The sequence below is a fragment of the Staurois parvus genome, unplaced genomic scaffold, assembly GCF_062004578.1.
Source record: "Staurois parvus isolate SC_StPar_1 unplaced genomic scaffold, SC_StPar_1.0 ptg001045l, whole genome shotgun sequence".
NCBI classification, from domain to species: domain Eukaryota; kingdom Metazoa; phylum Chordata; class Amphibia; order Anura; family Ranidae; genus Staurois; species Staurois parvus.
Window position 1 is genome coordinate 40,165 of NW_028318841.1, and position 24,452 is coordinate 64,616.

Genomic DNA, 24,452 nt, shown 5'->3' on the forward strand with positions numbered 1-24,452 from the left:
AATATTGGCCATGAAGTGGAGGGATAGGAGAGATGTTTAGGCCCTGTCCACCATCCGCAATGACACCATGGTGAAAACTGACGGAAGACGAGATCCCATCTGAAAGCCAGAGTATCTACAATTACAATCAATTCATGAGAGGGTGGATTTAAATGATCAGACGTTGCAGCCCTGTTTATCAACAAGGAGGTCCCTCTTCTGGTATAAAAAAGTTGCAATATATGTTTTCTACATGACCATTTTTAATGCATACATCGCCTATCAAAAGTCAAAGACCTACCACCTTCCTCAAATTTATAGATGTCGTCAGTGCCCTAATCTATTAGCAATGATCTCCACCACAAAGCATTTGCTCCGTTTGTGACAGCAGACTTCATTTCCCTGAGAATATTCCACCATCAGAAACTGGAAGAAGACACCCAAAACAAAAAATGTAGGGTATGCAACAGAGGGGGAGTTAGGAGAGACATCAGTTTGCATTGTCCCCAATGTCCCTCCCAATCAGGCCTCTGCATCGGAGACCGCTTCCGATGTTATCACACGTTAGTAAAATATTAGTTCCCCATATTTTTACCAGCCTGCAATTTCCCCATTTTTATCATATGTGCTTATCTTTTGCCTGCTGTCTTGATTGACCATGCCTCTGCCTTCCACCTTAATTGACCCTGGCCTGGTTACAGACAATGCCTCTGCCTGCCGTCTGGATTGTTTCTAAACCACATTTCTGCCTTCCACCTGAATTGGCCCTGTCCTGTTTATCAACTATGCTTCTGCCTGCCGTCTGGATTATCAACCAGGTTTATGCCTTCTTCCTGGACTGACCTCGGCCTGTTAAATCGACAATTTTTTTGCCTGCCGCTTGGATTGATCTTTTGCCCTGCTACTGTAGTACTGGGATTCAAGATAACACAGGGAGTCTCACATACTTGGGGGACTTCAGAGTAAACAGTTTTTGGTCTTCTCCGGGTTTTGCAATTCCCGTAACAGGGTCTGTTTGTCTGGAGGCTTCAAAGAGATTGGGGGGGGGGGGAAGGGGGGGAGAGACAAAGCCTCTACTCGTTCCCCAGTCCTACCTGACCAAGGCCCTACGCCTGATGTTCCTGCCTGCTGGTCCAATACTTTGGCTGTGCTGATCATATCGCTGCCTGTATTGACCCAGGACGTAAGGACCATGTTCCTGCCTGTTGCCTGGACCAATACTTTGGCTGTGCTGACCATATCTCCTCTTGCTGCCTGTACAGACCGAAGTTTTTTCAGACCATGTTCCTGCCTGTTGCCTGGACCAATATTTTGGCTGTGCTGACCATATTTGTGGCTGCTGCCTGTACTGACCCAATACATTTTATGGACTATGTTACTGCCTGCTGCCTGTTCTGACCCTGGCTTGTTAAACCACCATATTCCTGCCTGCTGCCTGGGAGATTCCTGTGGCTGCTGCCTGCTTCCTGGTCCAATGCTCTCCTCTGCGGGCAACTGCTCTACTAAAACCACAAGTAATCTTTTGTTTATCCTTTCTTCAGCTAGGCTGTGAAAGTCTCACATGCGGTATTGTCAAGTTCAGGAGGAGTAGCAAAATGTATTTGAGTAGAGAAGAAATATCTTATAAATTGACAACTTTGTGCAAAAAAAAAAAAAAAACAATTTTCTTTCCACATTTTCCAAAAACTTGGAATAAAAATTACAAGGTCAAGACACTCTTTATGCATGATAAAAAATATACCTTGGGATGTTTGCTTTCCAAAATGGAGGTCATTTTGTGGGGGTTTCCACCGTCATGGTGCTCCAGGGCCTTCAAAACTGTGATAGGTAGTCAAGAAATTAGATGAGTAATCTATGTCCCTTTCATGCTCCTGGAACACGTGAAGGTGCTACTTGGATGTTGGGTCTCTGTATGTGGCCAGGCTGTGGAAAAGTCTCACACACGTGGTATCGCCCTACTCAGGAGTAGCAAAAAGCATTTTGGGGTCAAATTCTTAGAATGGACATGCTGTATGTTAGAAATATCTTATAAATTGACAACTTTCTGTAGAAAAAAAAAGTTTTAATTTTTCTATCCACATTTTCTAAACTTTTGGAAAAAAATAACATGTTGAAAAGACTCATTATGCCTGGTAAAATATACCTTGGGAGGTTTGCTTTCCAAAATGGGGTCTTTTTTTGGGGTTTCCATCATCCTGGTGCTTCAGGGCTTTCAAAACTGATGGGTAGTCAGGAAATTTAGGTGTGCAATTTATGCCCCTTTTATGCTTCTGGAACGCATGAAGGTGCTACTTAGATGTTGGGTCTTATTACTTATGACTTATTTGCAAAATTTTATAATTGAAACAAAGAAAAAAACTTTTTTTTTTAATTTTCAGTCTTTTTTTTGTTGATAGTACAAAAAATAAAAAAAAACCCAATGGTGATTAATTTATACCAAAAGAAAGCTCTATTTGTGTAAAAAAAAAAAAAAGATAAAAATGTCATATGGGTACAGTGTTGCATGACTGCACAAATTGTCAAAGTGCAACAGCACTGAAAGCTGAAAATTGGGCTAGGTAGAAAAGTGCCCTGTATGGAAGTAGTTAAAGCCCCATACACATGATGAGAATATCAGATGAATGATTGTCTTTTTTGCATGCTAGTCTCATATCAAAAGTGAAGAGGTTACGAAAATTCTTGTATGACACAAACATTTGGAAGTGATGTAATGTATTGCATTTGTATTGTATTGTATTGTATTTTCTGATGAAAACTGTACTGATTAAACAAAAATCACACGAGAAAAATTTTCATTCTTGTCCCTTCAAATAATTTCAGATGAAAGCTGTGTACCAACAGTCAGATTATCATGCGATCAGAAAATTGTGCAAAAAATTCCGCTTTCAAAATGATCATGTGTACTAGATTTAAGGCAGAGTATATTCAAAGCTATTGCGACTGATGTGATATCTGCCTCCAGCCAGGGTTAATTTTGGTGAAACACAGCTTCTCCGCCCCTGCCTTATCAATGGGCACTAAGTAGAATGTTTCCTTGCTGGAAGTTCCAGATAAGAGCATCTAAAAACAGATAAGATGCAATTTGAATTTTTTTTATGTTTTGCTATATAAATGGGGTAAATAGGGACATGTAACTAATAAAAGGTAGGTATTATCCAAATATGGCTGCAAATGTGAAAATACCCTTTAATATGGACCATATAGCTCTCATTTAGAAAGTGCTAGTTGCTTACTATGCTAAAACTGCATATATGCAGACAAGGACATTGTTCCAACTTTTGTAACCAGCACAACAGGGAGGAAACTAGCATCTTAGAAGGAGAGCAGCAACAGCAGGGTTAACTTTTTTTTCCTGTTAAAGAGGACAATCAAAATCAAGGTGGTATCTATGTTTCCTCTGCATATTCATGTCTAAATACATGTGCACAGCAATCATACAATCATCTCATGTAGCTGTATGTGTATTCCATGTAAGCAATTACAAAAAACACATTTACACAAACGCAGCACTTAGACCTTTCAAATCATAAAATTAAATATTCTAACAAGTGTTATGCTACAGAGAGGCCTGGAAAAAGTTGAGGTTGAGCAACAACTAGAACACTGCTGTTCTTTTATTCCTGCCCTACATGAGCAGCTGTTGCTATGGCAAGCTCTATGCATATAGCCAGGGGCAGTTCTCTACATGTCACATGGAACATACACACAGCTGTGTTAGCAAATCAGTGTATTGTGTACAGGGGTTGGCAGCCACAAGGGATTGTCCATAGTATAATGGCTGACTTCTGCACCAATTGTCTGCCACTCAGATTGCTCCCCTAAGCATTAATTGTAATAAGTAACTACATCTGTTTGGGAGCCTAGCAACTGGAGTGCACAAGATGCATTATATGGCCATCTGCCAAAAGTGGACCACTTTTGACCTATGCAATAGAATTGTAAAAGCAGTGTTGATTGTCTGTTTTTAAATAGACTAACGTGCCTCACTGAACTCCCAAACTATAACCCATAAGTGATTACAATGTTTAGAAGGGCATTTTTATAAAATAGGTATGGATCATAGCTACAAAGATGTTATGTGGGAACAATGTATTTTTTTGGGATGTATATATTATGAAATATTATGTTGGTTTGATTGTATTTTTTATTTTAGTGCTTGCATTTTCTGACAAACAGCCTCAGTGATTCACACTGTGCTTGACTTTGCTAGGTATCAGCATCTGATTGCCCATGAGATCTGGATTTACAAATCCCTGTTATATGTTCTTTTAAACAATGTATTCTACAATAATGAAATGAAGAAAAAACATTGAATCATGACAAACCATGCAGCACCACCTAATAATTCACAATGCCTTTATAGTCTATCAGCATTTGTAAGATCACGCAAACAATGGTCAGGCTAAATGTCGGTTTCATATACTTAGGAAGTAGGTTTCAAAAGCGTTCCTTTTTTGCATAAATAAAATTTCCTATAGAAAATGAACAGAAAAGTCAACATTTTATAAATAATGGCAATTTTTCTTTATTTACTTGAAGGTGTTTTGATATTAAATTTCAGCTGCTGGGCAAGTTGTCCACTACTGACCTTTAACATACAGAAATAAGCAGAGTTCTGCCATTTTGTATGCTTCAAAAAAGCAGAAAACTAAAATCTTTCTATATAAAAAAAATAAATTAAACACTTAAAAAAAAAAAGAAGATACATCTAAAAGGAGGTTTATAATAATTTTAACTAAAGAGTTGCTAAGAAAGTCATCAGTTATTTACTTCAGATCTGCACCAAAACAAAACCCCTCTCAACCCTCCCCACCCTTCAGTCAAGAAACAGTGGGGGTGATTTACTAAAATTGCAGACTGCAAAATCTGGTGTAGCTCTGCATATAAAGCAATCAAATTCCAGCTTTTTTTGTCAAAGCTGAATTGAACAAGCTGAACTTAGAAGCGGATTGGCTACCATGCACATCTGCACCAGATTTTGCACTCTTCACTTTTAGTAAATCAACCCCAGTGGGACTTGCAAAGGACAATCTAGAGTGGTGGGATGCATGCAGGCTCTGGGCAAAATATTCTCTTTTGTTTTGGACAGTGTAGGGAATGGTTAAAACCAGTCAAGTTTTTATTCCTAAGTCTGTCTCCTTACTTCCTGTGATGAAAATTCTTTATTCAGCGACAGGAAATCCCCCTAAAGCCATCCATAGATGGAGCGAATTTCTTTCCTGCAACTACGGGTTGCAGGAAAGAAAATATCTCGAATTCTCCATCAACACTGACTGACTGAATCCCTCCTGCCTTTGTGATCTCCCAGGGGTGAGTGGGAAATGTTGAGCTGTCCCCGCCGGGAGAACACAGTGATTAATGCTAGTGGCTATAATAGCCACTAGCAATAATCACGTAAAATCCGACAGGCTGGTTGTACCCAAGTTGATCAATTTCCCCTTACCACCTGGGTAACATTTGGGATTCTCCATTTTTGTTCCCTTGACAATGGTCACCAGTACAAATAGAAAGGTGAATTTACCCAGTGGGGACATAATAACAACCGTACAATATATTGACCCCTCTGCTCTCTGACAAAAAAGGAAGGGTTAGTTATAGATACATCTTTAATATAATAAATACATCTGAAATACACCTGAAAGTATTCGATGTAATAAACTGAAACATCGATACTACATTTAGCAGCTGCCACAAGCCACATCATAAACACTATTACTTTTCAAAACTCAACTACACAGTATAGATAACTTTGCATCTTTATAAATACAGAATAAGTACCACACTATACTGGAGGATAGTAGTTCAACATCAGCTTAGGAAAACATTTTTTCTTTTCTGACTTCACTTGGTTGGATCAGATGCGTATTTAAACTCCTAAAGCCTAACTCCAGGTTTGTTTGGGCCAAGCCGACTCAAACTCTTTCCTTCACTAACTGCTGCGGCCAGTGCATGTGCTGTATAAAACTGTATGCAGTATGAATGCCATTTCCGACAGTGGTGCAGAACTTACTGTATGCTACTGGATCAAAACTGATTCAGGTGGACCACTTGCTCAGCCATTCACAGGAAGCCTTGTATTTTGTCACTGAATACATAGCTTCCACCAATTGGCTGAGATATATTGTGACATCATCCGCCCACCTCTCAGCCAATCAGTGGAAGCCTTGCAATCATCGAAAACATACAAGGTTTTCTATGAATACTGAGTGACGTTCAGCAGGTCTCAATATTGTTCTGACAGCAGATGGACGACCTGTACCTCTGCCAGACCACAGTGCTGCATACCGATTCATTGAGTCCTCTCTATCCCATACTTGAGACAATATTTAAAAAAACTTTCCAGAGACTCAATTCTTTTTTTTATAATTTCAAAGTCCGCTAAATATAATCGTTCTGTGTGTGAAGACGACAGATACTCCCTTTCTTCAAACCTAAAAACTGATCAGCAGGAATTATTATTGTCATGCATTTTTATAAGTTTTCTAATGCAGGTAAAATGCACTAAATTTGTTTTCAATCGGGTCTGTTACCATGAACAGGTTTTCCCATTAAGCTGAAAGAGTGTCTTTTAAAAACACAACGGGTCTGAAAGCATTCAGCAAGCTATGTTATGAACGGGCCCCAAAGCTGCACAATTCTAAAGCTGATGTACATACAGTGGGAAAAATAATTATGTGATCCCCTACAGATTTTGTAAGTTTGTCTACTTACAAAGAAATGAAGGGTCTATAATTTTTATAATAGATATATTTTAAATGAGAGACAGAATATCAACCAAAAATCCAGAAAAAACATGATACAAATGTTATAAATTGAGTTGCAGTTCAGTGAGTAAAATAAGTATTTAATCCCCTACCAACCAACAATAATTCTGGCTCCTACAGACTGGCTTTGTGCTCATGGGGTACAGATTAGTCCTGCCAATTTAAGAAGATGCTCCTAATGCCAACTCATTATGTGTATAAAAGCCACCTGTCCACAGAATCTCTTTCTTCCATTCAAACCTCACCATCATGAGCAAGACCAAAGAGCTGGTAAAGGATGTCAGGGACAAGATCATAGACCTGCACATGGCTGGAATAGGCTACAAGACAATCAGCAAGCAGCTTGGTGAGAAGGAAACTACTGTTGGAGCGATTATTCGCAAATGGAAGAAATACAAAATAACCATCAATCGTCCACGTTCTGGAGATCCATACAAAATGTTGCCTCATGGGGTAAGGATGATCATGAAATAAAATGAAGGATCAGCCCAGAACTACATGGGAGCAGCTTTCTCAAGACAGTTGGGACGACAGTCACCAAACAAACCATTGGTAAAACAATAGCGGCCATGGATTGAAATCCTGCAGCGCCCACAAGGTCCCCCTCCTCAAGAAAGCACATGTACAGGCCCGGCTGAAGTTGGCCAATGAACATCTAAATGATTCAGAGAACGATTGGGAGAAAGTGCTGTAGTTAGGTGAGATCAAAATTGAGCTCTTTGGCATTAAATCGACTCGCTGTGTTTGGAGGAAGAAAAATGCTGACTATGACTCCAAGAGCACCATCACTACAGTCAAGCACGGAGGTGGAAACATGCTTTGGGGCTGTATCTTTGCCACATTGAGGGGCGAATGGACGAGGCCATATTTGTAAAATCTTGGATGAGAACCTTCAGCCAGAACACTGAAGATGGGTCGTGGATGGGTCTTCCAGCATTACAATGACCCAAGGCAACAAAGGAGTGGCACAAGAAGAAGCACATTAAGGTCATGGGGTGGCTTAGCCAGTCTCTAGACCTTAATCCTATAAAGAATTAATGGAGGGAGCTGAAACTTGTTGCCAAGCGACAGATCAGAAGCCTTAAGGATTTAGAGAAGATCTGTAAAGAAGAATGGACCAAAATCCCTCCTGAGATGTGTGCAGACCTGGTAACCAACTACAGGAAATGCCTTACCTCTGTGCTTACCAACAAGGGTTTCTCCACCAAGTAGTGTTATGTTTTGCTTGGGGTCAAATACTTATTTTAACCTACCGAACTGCAACTAAATTTCTAACATTTGTATCATGTGTTTTTTGGGGATTTATGGTTGATATTCTGTCTCTTATTTAAAATCCAGAAATGATAAAAATTATAGACATTTCATTCCTTTGTAAGTGGGCAAACTTACAAAAACTGCAGGGGATCAAATAATTATTTGCCCCACTGTAACTAGATTAATATCAATATATTTATTGGTCAGGTCCATTTTCTATGCTGATTAATATTTGATTAAAAACTATCAACTACTGAATGCCACAAACCACCCCGCAGTCCAATTGCAACCATTTCATTTTAACTACTCATAATCCAGTTGTTCTGCTATGGCCAAATACAAATATTTAACTTGGGAACTGATGAATCTGCAACACTTCAGGTTTCAATGTGTGGGCAAAGGGTTTGGATAACCAACTACTGGATCACGCTCCTCAACATAACGACATACCGCCAGATAAGGGAAATTTATCAAAGCCTCTCACGGCTAAGACTAGTCAGACTTCTGCATGAGAGGTGTGGTGTGTTTTTCCTGCATTTTACATGTATAAACATTCATAACAAGAACACTGCACATTTTCCCCCAAAAACAACCCCACACAATAGCTGTTAAAATAGAACAAAAAGGCATAACTTTACTTCATTCTGGATAGTATTATAACCCGTGTCAGTTTCTTGACAAATATGTCCCATTGGGGAGATTTCCCTTCACTTCCTGCCCCATAGCCAAAACAGAAAGTGAGAAGAAATCCCTCCAAAGCGAGGGAATCCCTGGTTGTCACCAGAACTAAAAATCTTACAGGTACTCTAGTTCCTCCACCCCACAAAAAAAAAAAAAAATTAAAAAAAAATTGTTTTGCCTTCAGGTATACCTTTAATGGCAAAAACAGACATGCAGGATATATGTCTGGGGAACAATGAAGCTAGCTCACTGCAAGTTACACTGCTATATTCAAATGGGGCTTTCAATGGCTTCGTCAGAGACCGGTGTTTTAATCAATGAAATATGGTCTTCAGCCAGTGTTACCAAAACCTGCCTTAAGTCAAACGTAACTGTGTGTGGGTATCCACAAAACACAAGCTGTTCGGCCATATTTCAGGACAGCTTTAGAAACGACTACCACACACTCCAGTAGATAAACTATTAACACTCTTCAATCCTTTGCAAGTCCTTTACGTGCTATCAATGTACACGACTTAACTTCTGGGGAAAGGTCAGAGAGCATGCCAACATAACTCAAATAAAAGTCTTGTGTGATCTATAAATATAGACAGTTCGTTATACCATGGAGTGTCCTCCATAGTCTGTGAAGCAGAAAGAACTGACATGGGTGTGATGCATTCATGCAGGAAGGAGTCTAATATGTGAAGTGAATGAGTCCAGGTAGCATGAAGGCAGATATATCCACTGCAGCCTTAGCAGCACAGGAGCCAACGACTGAGCAACCATTTGCATATCCTTTTATGCCTTATACTTCTCCTTTCCATCTTCGCTAATCACACAGATATGCTGAAACACAAGACACAAAAGGTTATTCAGTGTGTAAAAAGTAAAACATATTGATAGCCTTTTCTTAGTGGCAGCCTTATTAAATGGTTTACATTGCTGAAAAATGTTTATATTTACATTATTTTCACTTTTGCCATTAACGTAGAACAAAATCCAAAAAAGCTGCTGTGCTTACTCAGCCTGCCTACTCACATGCAGCAAGAGGGTTGTAAATACCACATCTTGAAAAAATATACCACAGGTTGACGCCCAACTAAATGCACCATTACAAAATGCTTTAGTCATTATAAAAACCATCACATCATTAAAAAGCTTTCAAATCACAAAGGACCCAATGTATCTACAAACCCAAACACTAGGAGCAGTGTTAATTTTGAAGGCAAATTTAGCGTTAGTTATAGTCTTTTGACTAAAATGCCATTTTAGGTTTAACTGTATTTTAGTCATATTTCAGTCAACTAAAAACTCCAGTACAATTTAGTCAACTAAAATCAAATAATGTTAAATTGTAATGCATTATTTAAGCATTTCAATATAATTTCCAAACTCATTATATACTCCTGGAGTAAAAATCTAAAGTAGTTCTAAAGACTTAATACACACACACACACACACACACACACACACACGTGCAGTGGTTTTGCACAGAGCAACCCAGATCTTCCTCTTCTAGGGTCCCCCACCGGCACTCCTGGCCCCTCCCTCCTGTCGGGTGCTCCCACAGCAAGCAGCTTGCTATGGGGCACCCGCTGCTTAGCGTGTCCATTCACACATGGAGCCACAGCTTGGCCTGCCCCCTCTCTCTTCTCATTTGCTCACTGGCTGTGATTGACAGCAGTGGGAGCCAATGGCTTCCTCTTCTGTCTCAGCCAATAAGGAGAGAGAGTACCAGGATAGCCGAGACTCCAATGCACATTGCTGGATCGAGAGGGGGGGCTGGGGGGAAGCCGCACAGAGAAGGTTTTTTACCTTCCTGCACAGAATGCATGAAGGTAAAAAAAAACCTTGACCCTTTACAACCACTTTAAGGTTTGAACATGCACTTCAGACATAGATTTAGCCATTGTGATATATAACCAATGTTAATTTTGAAGTCAAATTTCGATTTAGTATCAGTCCTTTGACTAAAATGCCATTTTAGTTGTATTTTCTGAATTGTTTTAGTTGAAGCAGAAATGAGATCAGCTGTTGTAAAGATAACCAAACTACAAAACTAGACAAACTAACTGAAACGTATACAATATGAACTGTCAAAATGTTGTCAGTTTCAAATAGTTGCACCTGACCAAAACATGTAAAAACAGAAGTCACATAGGTATATTATATGCTGTAAAATCAATGCATGCTGTGTTAAACACTTACATTCAAATCTCTAAAATATTCATTGTAGTCTAGAGCATAGCCCACAACAAACTTGTCTGGCACTTCAAATCCTACAACTAAAAAGAGAAAACATTTTACAAAAGAGATAGCCAACAAGAAACTGCTTGCCTGGTTTTATTAGTAATTGGATCTACAATTTGTTTTAGAAGCAATAGATATCATTTAGGGTGTATGTTCACCCATAAGGGATCCTTCCATATTGGTTGGTTTGGTCTAGTTAAATTCTTTTTGCTATGAAGCACCACTGACATAACTTACCTGTGCCGAAGAATGTCTCATGTCTGGCTGGCTTCTCATAGTTTAGAAATGTTCTCCCCACAGTGCTGATCTTCTAGCACTGCTGGAGTTAAAAATCACTCACTGCAAGAGTAAAAAGAGTTGTGGCACTCACCTGCCTCCTCCATTCATAGAACTTGCAGTATTCTTTACCAGAATGCAAACTATTTTTTGATTGGAGGAGGCAGAGCCTGTCATTCATCTGCCCATCCTCCATTCACAGAATAGACATGTGACAACACTTCATTACAGGTAAATTGTCTCTGGTGCTGCATAGTAAAATTGTTAGGACAGACTGTGTTAAAACATAATACATACAAAAGAGAACCAAGTAGGATTTTTCAGTCCTGAAGTTTTCAGAAAAGAGCATGTGAAGCAGCAATGGTAAAATATCTTAATATTTTTAGTTGTGCTATGTGAATGAAAACATTTAACAGAAATAAAATGGGCATTATCCCAGTTTGGCTCCTGAGAGCAAAAGTAGAAATACACTGATATTTTTTGAAGAATTCCATGAAACTAATTGAATGGGAAAAACAATGTCAACAACCCAAAAGGCAGCATGTAGAAATGTTCGAATGAATCTTACTGTGTCATGCTGGTTGGTGTAAGGGGTGCTATTAGAAACAATTGTTTTACATCTAAGACATTCAGCAAACTGTATGACAATGATGACCATGAAAATGAGCAATAAATCTTTAAGCATTTTGTAAAATGTGAATGCTCAGTGAGGAAACGGGCTTCTAGTTCTGGACTTAAAGCATGATTAAAATCAAAACGTTTTTTCAGATTTGGTTAGAATCATTGTCCGGTTTTTATTGCTGTCTGCATTCCTGTTAGGGAGATTCACTGCTCTCCAACTGTCTTGATTGCCAGTATTGCTGGGAGTGAAAGTGAGAGTAAATCCAAAATTCTGAGCTGCCACCAGAGATAGCAAAAACAAATAAAACTGGCAGCGACTCTAACCTTTTCCTATTGAAAATGAAAAATATTTGCTTTCAGCTGTTTCTTCTGGCATATCACATACATTGTGGCATTGCAGAAGCAGGCATTGTTCTGAGGAACAGTGCCACAACCTGCATTTGTGCTAGAAGCACACTCTCAGCATACTCTCAGCATTCAGCCCATGCTGTCAGACAGCTCCTGGTCTCTCAATAATGATTGGTAGCTTGGAGGAACAGCTTACGATCGCTGTCATAGCCTGTGGTTGGCTATCAGTCAGTAAAGTCTGCCTCAGTTTAACCATTTGACGCCTGGCCAATAGCCATATGGCATCCGGAAAAATGCACTGGCTTTCCGGGAGGCCGCCATATGGCATACTCCCGCACATGCGCAGTTCGCACGCTTGCAGAGCCGCGCAATCTGTCACCGGCCGTGTACCTCGGACACGGCCGATGACAGATCTGAGTATCGGCTCCGTTGCCGGTACCATGTGACCTGCTGTGACCAATCACAGCAGGTCACATGACAGTTGTATACAATGGATGGCTTCATTCATGCCATCCATTGTATACTAGTGTCTAGCTGTGAATGGTCACAGCTAATCACAAAAAAAACAAAAACAAAAACAACAACCCCTGAATGAATCGATGTCATTCAGGTAAATGCTTGCTTATAGCAAAGTAATTCTTTGCTATAAGCATATTGTGTAAAAAAAAAAAAAAAAAATACTGATCACTTCCCAAAGTAGTACAATGTTACTATGGTAACATTGTACTACTTTGGACATAGTGAAATATGAAAAAACAAATCTTAAAAAAAAAAAAAAAAGTAATAAAAAAATGTAAAATAACAAAGATAAAAAAAAAATATATATATTTTTTTCACACTGTAACCAGTCAGTGTCCCTGATCACCGTCATGCCAGTTATATGATGACGCTGTACTGCACTGACAGTATGTAAAAAAAAAAAAAGTGAATTTTTTTTTTATTTTTTTCATTTTCCAAAAAATGACAAAAAAAATACAACTTCAAAAAACTCGCCATGCCTGTTATGAAATACATCGGACTGTCTACTTTGCAAAAAGGGGTCATTTGGGGGATATCTGTACTGTTTTGACATTCTTGGACCTCAAGAAATTAGATTGGCTGTCAGTACTTCAGGACTGATCAATATTCAGATCTATACCATAGTTTGTGAACTCTATAACTTTCCTACAGACTAAAAAATACATCCTAATTTGGGTTATTTTCACCAAAGACATGTAGTAGAACACATCTTGGCCTAAATTTATTAAGAACAGTTATTTGTAAACTTTTATAACAGAAACAAAGAAAAACATGTTTTTTTTTTCAAAATTTTCAGTCTTTTTTTGTTAATTTAGCAAAAAATAAAACCCCGGCGGTGATTAAATAAGTTCTAGTTGTGTGAAGAAAATGATAAAATTTTAGTTTGAATGACAATTGCGCGGTCATACATTGTACCCAAAGTGTGACAGCGATGAAACCTGAAAAATGGCCTGGGCAGGAAGGGGGTAAAATGCCCGGTATTGAATTGGTTAAAAAAAAAAACAGTGTGTAAAAACACAGTATATAGGAATATAAAATAGATCAAGCCTTGAAAGGTTAGTGTCAGGATCAAAAGGTCATAGTCAGTATGTTTATATTTGTGTCATGGTGATGGCTAGAAATATGCAAAGTTTTTAATTTTTTTTTCTTTTAATTTATTATTTTGGGCCACTTTTTCTGATTAAAAAAAAATGGGTAAAAGGTACTATGTCCCTAATGCTAATTTAAGTGTCTCCTGCTGCATTTTTCACAGAAATAATGTAACAGCAAATCCACAATAACCTACTTTGCGCAATACAAATGCAAAAAATCACTGCAGGAATAATACCAAGGTATTTATGTAAAAAAAAAAAAAAAAAAAAAAAAAAAAAGTTTAGTAGGAGTCAGACCTGCCCACTATTTAACTACTTTCTCATCTATGGCCAATGCTAGGTCTCGTGCACATCAGGTTTGTGTTCCCCTTGCTATAGAAATCAAAAAAGCAATGTAAAAGCAGTTCAATGCAACTTAGCAGCATGAGGAAGCAACCTAAAGCTGGCAGATACAGCACCAACAACATCACTTATGTGTACAGCTATGTATCCATTTTACCTCCAGGTGGCGGATCGGATAAAAATTAGGATTTTTGGTTTACCTGTATAATCCTTTTTGGAGTATATCAAACACAACCCCTCTCTGCTCCCCTAAGCCTTAGTTTTGTAGAACAAAATAGGGAAATGGGAAGGGAGCAACAAGGGAAGCTCTCAGTGCCCGTTCATATATATGCGGAGTGGATGCGCTTTGAGCCGCATCCAATCCGCATGACATGTGAAATAACATTGCTTCCTATGATACACTGCCAATGCAAAGTCCTGTACAATTTCTGAGCAGTGCGGTCCGGTTCAGGTGCGGACTACAGGCTATTGACTTCTATGGGAACCGTTTCTAAATCTGACGTGTGAACAGGATAAAATCCTGAGCTGGTCCTGTCCTGAACCTGATGTAAACCTGACCTGAACTGGTGAACAGCTACTGAGCTTCAATCGGCACCGCACATGTGTGAATCAGCACAGAGAGAAGGAAGTTTCCAAAACAGACAAGACCATTTTAAAAACCGTAATAAACCTCACAAAAAAAAAAAAAAAAAACAAAAACAAAAAAAAAAGTATATTGTAGATTTTGTAGGCTTTTTTTTGTTAATTTTCCCTGGTGATTCAGCCGTAAAGCACTTCCTGTCTTAGGGTGTCTACTTTGCCATTTGCTGAGAGTGCAGATCAGGAGCCAATCGGCAGACCTTTTTTCGTCATGCTCCTTTGACAGAAGGCGGCCAAATGGCCAGCTACTGTCGGACCAGCTGCTTTCCACACAGGTCAAATGTCGGACAGTTTCTATTAAACCTGCCAATGCCTCCCGACATTCGGCCCATGTGCACTAGGCTTAAGCAGGGTATACACGTACAGTTTTTTCCAATCAACAAGCAGGTTGAACAAAACAAAAAAACAAAAAAACAAAAACAAGAAAAACCCAAAAAACACTGACAGATCCCTGCATCAACACAATAGCCATTGGCTGGAAGAGCTAATCAAATGCTGGATTTCCAGCATAAGAGACAGCAGTACACATGGACTGAAAGTTGACAAGTTCCGGCTAAATATACCCAGCTTTAAATGAACTTGACCAACAAACTGAAGCCGAACTCCAGCTAATATTTTTTTCCTTTGGGATTAAAGTGGTTCTAAAGGCTGAACGTTTTTTACCTTCCTGCATTCTATTTAGTAAAAAAAAACAAAAAAACCACACATTACGATCGCTTTAAGGTTGACCATTTTAAGCACCCCTTGTCACTAATGGTTTGTCTCAACCCTCTTACTGCTACTTTGTTTGGACAGGTTGGTCTGTTAAGATAAGTTGAAAAATAAACTTACTGGCTGGATCACCAGGTGAAAGGAAAAAAAGCCTATAAAAAGAAAAAAACTGATGCAGCCACCACATCTAGGAAATGGTGAGCTGTAAATTTAATAGATTTTTGTTTTTAGGTTTAATGCTATAAGGTGCTTTAGGGTGACACTGAGACAAGAAGTTCTGCACAGGCGGAACAAGACATGTGACACTCTGCACAAACACTTTAACCAAGGAATGAGACATGATAGATCTCTGAATCAGAATGGCCAAGGCTGATATCGGTCCCTTGTTGATAATTCCAGAGACTTGTCCACATCAGACTGCAGAAAGGCTAAAATGCGTTGCCAGCGTTACATCTGGTGAAAACGGCGTTCCATGTACAATGGTATGTTTTCCTGGAGGTGGACTTTACTAGCCTTAAGGAGGGTAGAGATGAAAAATTCCAAAACTTCTCTGTCCCTCAGGACCTGGGCTTCAGCAGCCATGCCATCAAAGCTAGCGTCCAAAAGCCAGGATGAAAAAAACTGGACCTTGCAATAGCAAATCTGGCTAATCTCAAAGTGCCCACAGCTTTTAGGATGTCTGCAAACCATTCTCTTCTGACCAAAAAGGTGTTATGAGATTCAACGGAATGGTCTTTTTCCTGTACAACAGGTGAGGAAGAAGCTGCAGAGAAGAAGGCATAGATCAGTGAAAATAGATCCCAATGATTCACCAGGGCTTCTACAACAAACTCGAGAAATCCTTGCTTCAAGACATGAACCAGTCAAGTTTGCTAATGAATCTGGTTGCCAAGAGAACCAGACTTGGAATGCCCCACCACAAACTAATCTCAGCAAATACTCCCAGGTGAAGAGACAATTCTCTCTGATTTGGCTGCTGACAGCCAAGTTCGTCTGCCAATTTTCCATGCTGAGAATATCTGTAGCAGGAAGGGATCAGAGCATGTCTGCCAATTTTCCACACTGAGAATATGCACAGCAAAAAGGGCCCAAAACATACAGTTCTGCCCAAGACAAGATCAGGTTCAAGTCTTTCTGAGCAGAGTGACTTCTTGGCCCATCTTGATAGCTAATGTATGCCACAATCATGGCATTGCATGCCTGCCTCCTTATGGGAAGACCCTGAAGGTGGATGGATTGTGTAGAAGAACCAACTAAACTGCCCAAAGTTCCAGGATATTGAGTAGCAACTTTCACTCTTCTAACAACCACGTTCCCTGACTTGACCTGAGAGGTCTGGGACACCTCCCCATCCCGACAGGCTGGCATCCATCGTCAAAACCTTCCAACTCATCGGAAGAAAGGCTCTTCTGGTATCCATCATCTTCACGGATATTCACCTTTTCAGAGCTGACTTGGTCTTGGGAGTCAAAAGCGTAAGCAGATCCAAAAGACACCTGCGGCGTGTCCCAACAGAATAGAATAAAGAGCTAAGGAGTGAAACTTTGCAAGGAGAACTGCATTAAAAAGGTAGTTACCATCTTCCTCAACACCTTCATGAAGGTCAAATTGAGAGACTTTCCAAAAACCTCAGAGACTCTACCTGAGCCTGAAGACACAGGCATTTCTCCTGCAGATCCAGTACCTTCGCCAATACTGTGTTGAACATTACACCCGTGTTGAACATTACCAGGTATCCCCACACTGTGTAGATCAGGAGATGCAAGACATGTGTACTGCGTTCAGGGACTGGACAAAATAGAGCTTGCACATGATGTCATCTTCACTCTCTTACCTGTCAATTAAGGCCTGAGAACACAGAAAATATCATCTATCCCAACAATTACCCAACTGTAGGAGGTACAAGATGGAGTCATTAAATCTCGGCTTCTGAGAGAGGTTGCACTGCTCACCAACCCATATTCTCCCACAATACATCGCATCATGTGAATGCATGGTGGAGACCCTGTCATTCAGCTGGTCCTTCTCTATTCACAGATCACAAGGTATTGTGTGAGAATATTAATACAAACTCTCTGAATGGCGGAGAGGGCAGAAGGGGTTGGGCGAGCAGCACTACAGAACCGGAAGACAGCCACTCCTAGCAGTAATTGGCAGCTATGAAGGAAGCACTGAAGGATTGATTTGTATCAGAATCAGCAGCCTGCAGGTAATGGGATACACAAAGCTATACATAACTAATATGTTTGGTGCTGTACTAAAAAAAAATTAAAAAAAATGTATTTCAGTTTTAAAACACAAGTCTTCTGTTCAGTCTAATGTCCAACACCAAAGTACAATGGCCAAAAACAAAAAGGTCAAAACTAACTAAACCGTTCACTATACAAAGAACGTCTACAAATAGACTATCAAATGTGAATTCTGAATTATAGCAATAAAACTACTTACAATCAGGTCTATATCCGACACTCCTGGGAGTTCTTTTAACAAGCAAGCTGCAGGAAAAAGAAACTGTTGAATAGAAACAGGGAAAAAAAAAACAAAAAAAAAAACAGCACACACTACTGATACAATGCGACCAGTACTACAATACAGATGTCCATTGACACACACACAGAATAGAATGCATTAAAGGTAAAAAAACCTTTAGAATCACCCTCTATAGTGTGTACTTTTCCCTACCCAGGGTACTAAATGTAATTTCTCTCTATCAGCACTAGTCACTTCTGACAAGTTTTCCCTGACACAAAGAGGAAAAAAAAGTGACAGAGGAGGGGTCTCCAGCACACAGCCTGTGATTGACAGCCTCAGCTCTCTTCCTGTATGCTGTGTGAAAGGGGGGTGTGCCTTCCCTCTAATCAACTCTCCTCACTGAGTGCAGAGTGTAACTTCAGCTCCCTGTCCCCTGCTTTTTGGAAGCCCAGACAAGCTATAAAAATCTGCACTTTGAATGGATGTAGAGGAGAGAAGACAGCAGAATAACAGGAGCAACTTACGTAGGAGGATTTGTTCCATCTCTATGCATCACCTGAGGCTAGTCACTTAATTGGGTGAGGGCTTACAACCACTTTAAATGCATGCATTCATAACACTTAGCTTGTAGACCATGAGCTTTTTAGTTTCAAAATCCAACAGTGCCTGTGTGCGTAATTAATTATTCTTCTATTGGCTCACGGAAACAAAAAGGTAGTAAGTGGCCTTGCCACCTGCTGTCTGTAAATTAAAAACATTTCTAATTTATCTGACAGAGAAAAAAAAAAAAAAACTTTCACTAAAGTCCTAAACATAAAGAAAAATATGCAAACGCGTACATTGCATTGAGGAAAAATGAGGAGCCATAAACTAAAGTTCTGATTGCCCACAACAAATCGCAGGAACTGCTGATGCAGGGGTGAAAATGGGGATATGTAAATTGACCTCTATTGAAGATAAAAATTCCCTTTATTGCAGCAATGCAATTAGAGACCAGTTTGATTCCATACAAAATGTCTAGACCTGCAAGAAGGTGATGAAAACTTTCAAGTCTAGGATGGAGCAAACGCCACCAATGGGCTTCAGAATCAGAAACCGGTTCGAAAAAACCTGAAACTGTTCCTTGGAGGGAACTGGCACAATCAATCCCGAAAAAACGAAGTTGATGTAAGGCAGTCTCAAGGGCCTGCAATCTCATCGGAGAGGCAGAAATGTTGGAGGGCAAATTGGGGAGCGGTAGGGAGAGAAACTCCAGCTTGTACCTATGGGACACCAAGTCTTGGACCCAGAGACCTGAAAGGCCCTGAGCTCAGGCAGCTGAAAGCCAAAAGACAGCCATCCCCCCAACATGTAATAGTGGTGGCGTCCCTTCATTACTAGGGCAACTTTGTGCAAGACTTGGCTGGCATGGACAGTCAAAGACTTGTGACAGAACTAAGTGGAGTACTAGATCCATGAAGCGAAGGTCTGGGAGAGAACAAAACAAGTCTTCCCAAACCTCAAAGCAGCGGACTTCACCATGGATGCCTCAGCTTACTTTACTGGATAAAAGTACTTTTTCTCCCTGACTTCCTTAATAAAAGTATCTTGCGACTCCATGAAGCTGAATCCTAAGCATTTGTTACAAACTGCCCCTGCAGACCAATTTTGCAGTCAGAGAACCCTGTGAATATGTATGGATATGAAGGAGGAAAGGATGAACATAGCGTACCTTGTCATTTCCTGGAGGCCCACAACAAATCCACCCAGGGGCTGTGTGTCTGGGTTGTGAAGGCACTGACTAGAGATCTCACTGAGGTAGAGCGCTTTTACAGGCTCTGCCAAAGGGAGACCTATTGGATCTACGCCATCAACACTCTGTCCCTCTGCAGGCCTCAATGAGGAATTAGAGGTTGCCACCATCCTTTAACAAATAACTTTCATGTTCCACTCTATTTACAGGTTTCCCTTTGTTTGCCATCTTTAGATACACCATTCTAGTAATTATTGCTATCTAGAGACGTACTCCCATGTTCCTGACAGTATCTTGCTATATATTATTCTGACTAAATGATTATTATCTACAGGTTCTTCATCTATTATGGTTATGTGGGTGATCTGGAAATTTAATAATTTTTTGTGGGTGGACTACCTTAGAAAAGTACTCGATATGGTTGATCTAGTCCATAACACATGTTAATGCTTATATAATAGTATTTACTTGTCTCCTATGACGCATACTTTAGGTTATTCTGTGCATATAGATACAACTGGTTCCCCCTCCATCCTACCCCTTCACTTTTCCCATTTTTTTTCCCCCTTTCTTCCCATTTCTCCCTTTCTCCACTTTTTATCCCCACATAATTTCCACTTTCTTCCATCTTTGCCCATTGCCCTGTTGGGCATAATGAATCGAGTTGAATTTTTATCTCCCTCTTTATCATTCACTTCACATACATATAAACATAACTAGCTCTTTATGAGTTTACCTTTATTCCTAAATCTGTTATTGTGTAAGGACTACAATATACACCGTTATATCATAACCTTACATCACACACACAAATTTATATACACACACACACATTTTAATATACAGTATGCATATGTATATATTTATGTAATTTTCCATATGATCTAATTTTATGCCATATTATGTTTTAATTCACAGTTAGCAAATATCATGGTTGTTGTTAATTGTCAATAATGTTGAAATCAATTCTTTACATCATTTTAAAATTTTATGTATGAATCATCTTTTTAATGCCAGCCCGTTTCCCCTCCTCCCTGCTGTTCCTCGTAGTCCCATTAGTTGTCAACTGCATTCCCCATGTCCCATATAAGGCTGCTCTGTAATCCTAATCATCAGCTTGAGAGAGGAGCGCGCAAGTCCATTACGGACTCCGCGCATGTTCAGAAACGTGTTGCATCCCTTGCTGACGTCACAACACTGGACACTGCGGTTCATGCCTGCATTTCAGCGGGCGCCTTGGACCAGTGGAGATTCCAGGCCAGCTTTCTTCATCCACGCCGACTGTGCCCCCTGACTGCAGCAGCATCTCACCCTGGCAGAGTGGCAGTTTGGTCATCTACTTCTACTGATGAGCCTTTTTATTTCATTTACATGTGAGTTGCCTAACCACTTTGCTATTAAAGTTCCAAAAAAGTCTACATTCAGAGGAGCTATTTTTCTCTCCTTATATGGACATGAGAGCCAGGCAAGAAATTTGATGCAGGAGGAATGAGGAGATCCCAAGGAGATAAGAGAAGAAACTGAAGCATGGAGACGGAGCTTCAGATACCCAGGTGCAGAGTTTTGAGAGCAACCATAAGTAATCCCTGCTGGCCCTAGAAACAGTGTGTTTTGGAAAGGAAGGGACTGTGTGCAAAATCAAGAAGGGGGATTCACAGTACAATGGCACCAATACATATAGTATATTTGGCAAGAGTTACGGCCAACAAACAGGCCAACCTTTTAGACAATGTCTGCAGAGGAATTTTCTCAATATTCCCAAAAGGAGGTCTTTATAGGACTAAGAGAGCCAAAATTAAGATCCCACACAACTCCTTGAATAAAAGTACAGAATAAAGAATGATTAGTCCAGAAGTGCTTGGCACCACCACCTGTGGGGGTCTTGAAGGTAACAGGAAGGGCAAATACCTAAAAATAAGTTACACCAAAAGCATATACTCCCCCCCCCCCCCCCCCCCCCCACACACACAAAGCAAAAGGACACGCTGGGGCGCCTACACATGAAAATGTTGATTGCGATACACATATTACATATCACCACGCATGCCAGAATAAGATCAATTATTCTAGTACCAGATCTCCTCCGTAACACTAAACTGATGACCTATAAAGGGGCTTTATAAGTGCCAGCCATAGAAAATATAGGGTACTAAAGTTTGTTGCCGTTTCAGGAGTACACGCAAATGTAGGGTTTGACATGTTGGATATTTACTCGATGCAACCTCGTCTTTCATATTTTACAAAAAATTGGATAATTTATTGCTTTTTGTCTCCTAAAATTAACTTAAGTATTTTTTTACTGAAACCTTTGCAATATCCTGTGACATAAAAAATTGGAACTACCGCTGTTTTATTTTCTAGGATCTCTGATTTCAGAAAATATATAATGTTGGGGGTTGCGGTGCTGGAGAGAGGCATGGAGGGGAGGAGGAGATAAACAGCGCACTGTTAAAAATATTAAATGTTTAAGTCTCCATAAAGCCCTGTTTTTAAAAGCCCCAGACATTACTTAAAGCAGATTTAAATATGGTTTTGGTTAAAATGTAGGTTTTTTTTTTTTTAATCAGGACAAGTAGATTGTCATGAGGGACAAACAGACTGAGACACCAATTTAGTCCCCGGACATGTTGTTTCTTTCAAAAACTTCCACACCCCTGAACACACCATGGGCACTGTACCACTCCAGCCCCAACAGGCCTCCACAAGACCGGAGGTGTCTGCACACCCAGCAACGTACCCAGGGAATGCAGGTGAATATGAATCCAGAAGGCAAGCTCCACCGTCCCAGGGTGAAGGGGATAATGTGAGGACTAAGCAGACAACCACTAAGGTTTGGAAGAAGGAGGGGACTCCATGGAATAAACCACCTCAGGGAGTACCTGTGCCCCACACTGTGGATGGAGAAGGAAGGGAATGAACATCTGCATACCGATCCCGTGGAGCGTTGCCAGTAAAGCTCCCATAACAGATCCTCCTCTCCACCGAAGTGGGGGCTATCGGCCGGGGTAACATTGTGATCCCGGCTCCCCGGTCATATGTGTCCCCATAAGACATTTTTAAAAAAAAAACAAAAAAAACAAAACAAAAAAAAACAAAAAAAAACACACTTTTCTTAATCATACTTACCTAGGTGGATGCAGCATCGACGCAATGCTGCATCTGTCCCCCGACATCTCGAACTGAGAGAATAGACACCATTGAACGCTCAGTTCACCCTGCCATTCTGAACAGAGTGATAACTGTCAGCAGGTATCAGTAACTGTCATGGATGTTAAGGAGCAATCGGGATGAGTGAGCGTCTTCCCCATCCTGAACCATACCAGGCTACATGCCCTCAACATGGGGGGGGGGGGGGGTGCTCTGGGGCAGAGGGGGCTCCCCCCCAAAGCACCTTGTCCTCATGTTGATGAGGACAAGGACCTCTTCTCCACAACATTGGTGGGTGGTTGTGGTGATCTGTGCATGGGGAGCTTATCGGAATCTGGAAGGGGGCCACCAGATCTCAGCTTCCCCCCATGTGAATGAGTAGGGGTACATAGTACCTCTATTCATGCACCAAAAAGTGGAAAACGTGAGTAAAAACACAACAGATTTGGACAAGTCCTTAAAATGTTGGGCTTCCCTTAAAATCCATACCAGACCCGAAAGGCCTTCCCCACTGACAGCTGATGATTCATCGTTTGTTAATACCTTCTGTACACATCTTGTAAATACCTTTTTATGCATTACATTAAAACTACAGATATTAAAGGTCAGGAACCACATAATGTACATATATACCAAAAAAACGCAATAATGACCTCCACAAAATACTAAATAATTGGTTTAATTGGTTTAATGTATAACCAAGTCTACTGCACAGAAGGACATTTGCAGAAGCTAAATACTGGGTACTTCATAGACTCAGCTAAAAATACACAACTTCACCCTCTGAAAAAGTTAGAGTATACAACCGTGTGTTTTAAATAGTACACATACTGGGACAAACAAACCCAAAACTTGCCTACTTTCAGTTTGCACAAACGCTATAAATGTTACATAGACTCTATACTGTACTTTGACTGTTACCTGGCTACTTTGACCATCTTGGGATTGTATTTCTGTAGCATAGCAAGTAAAGTCTTCATGGTCTTTCCTGTATCAATAATATCCTGTGGAACAACAATTATGACATTGAGATTACTGTAAGGATAAAGTATATAAGCTGTCTCTGTACTTTTGTAAATGGTGCAGCAAAACATATCCCCTCTGGCCTGGTCCAGCAGCAGATTTAAAGCCAGACTCCACCAAAATTTAAAAAAAAAAAAAAAAGCCCTTATGACTTCTGTAAGGTATTTATAACTGTGTCAGGCGTTCTAAACCTTTCCATTCTATAAAAAAATAAAAAAATGTAAAGTTATTTGTTGGGATATGTAAAAGTTTTTAAAGTGATGTACATACATATATTTTTTTAATTTCTATAAAATATTTATTAAAAATCATCCGACAAGAGTGTAGTTGTGACTCTAAAAACCATGTAAGACTATTTTTGGCACAGAAGGTGACAAAAGCGACAACTGCTGGCAGCAAGTGTTAAATATGAAATATTCATATGTAAAGTACAAAGGAAACAATAAGCTGCATTTAACGTAAACCATCCCTTTGCCTTTTCAAGGCAAGAGTCAAGTTCTCTTGATAAGTTAAATAAATCTGTGCTAGGAGATAACCAAAGAACTTACAAAATTATATGGAAGCAGCACTCAGTAATTATCTGAAGAAAATACATAAAACCTGTTGCTCTTTCCCCTTAAA

General features: G+C 39.9%; 1 protein-coding gene across 1 annotated transcript in view; it reads right to left on the reverse strand.

Moving 5' to 3' along the window:
* Nucleotides 1-4,479: 4,479 nt before the first annotated feature.
* HPRT1 (hypoxanthine phosphoribosyltransferase 1) overlaps nucleotides 4,480-24,452 on the reverse strand; it is a 65,191-nt gene continuing 45,218 nt past the window's right edge. Inside the window, exons 6-9 of the mRNA XM_089657939.1 lie at nucleotides 23,730-23,812; nucleotides 17,906-17,952; nucleotides 10,869-10,945; nucleotides 4,480-9,506 (exon numbers count right to left, since the gene is read on the reverse strand). Of these exons, the coding sequence (XP_089514065.1) occupies nucleotides 9,459-9,506; nucleotides 10,869-10,945; nucleotides 17,906-17,952; nucleotides 23,730-23,812 (255 nt within the window). The 3' untranslated portion in view covers nucleotides 4,480-9,458. The remainder of the gene's footprint in view (nucleotides 9,507-10,868; nucleotides 10,946-17,905; nucleotides 17,953-23,729; nucleotides 23,813-24,452) is intronic.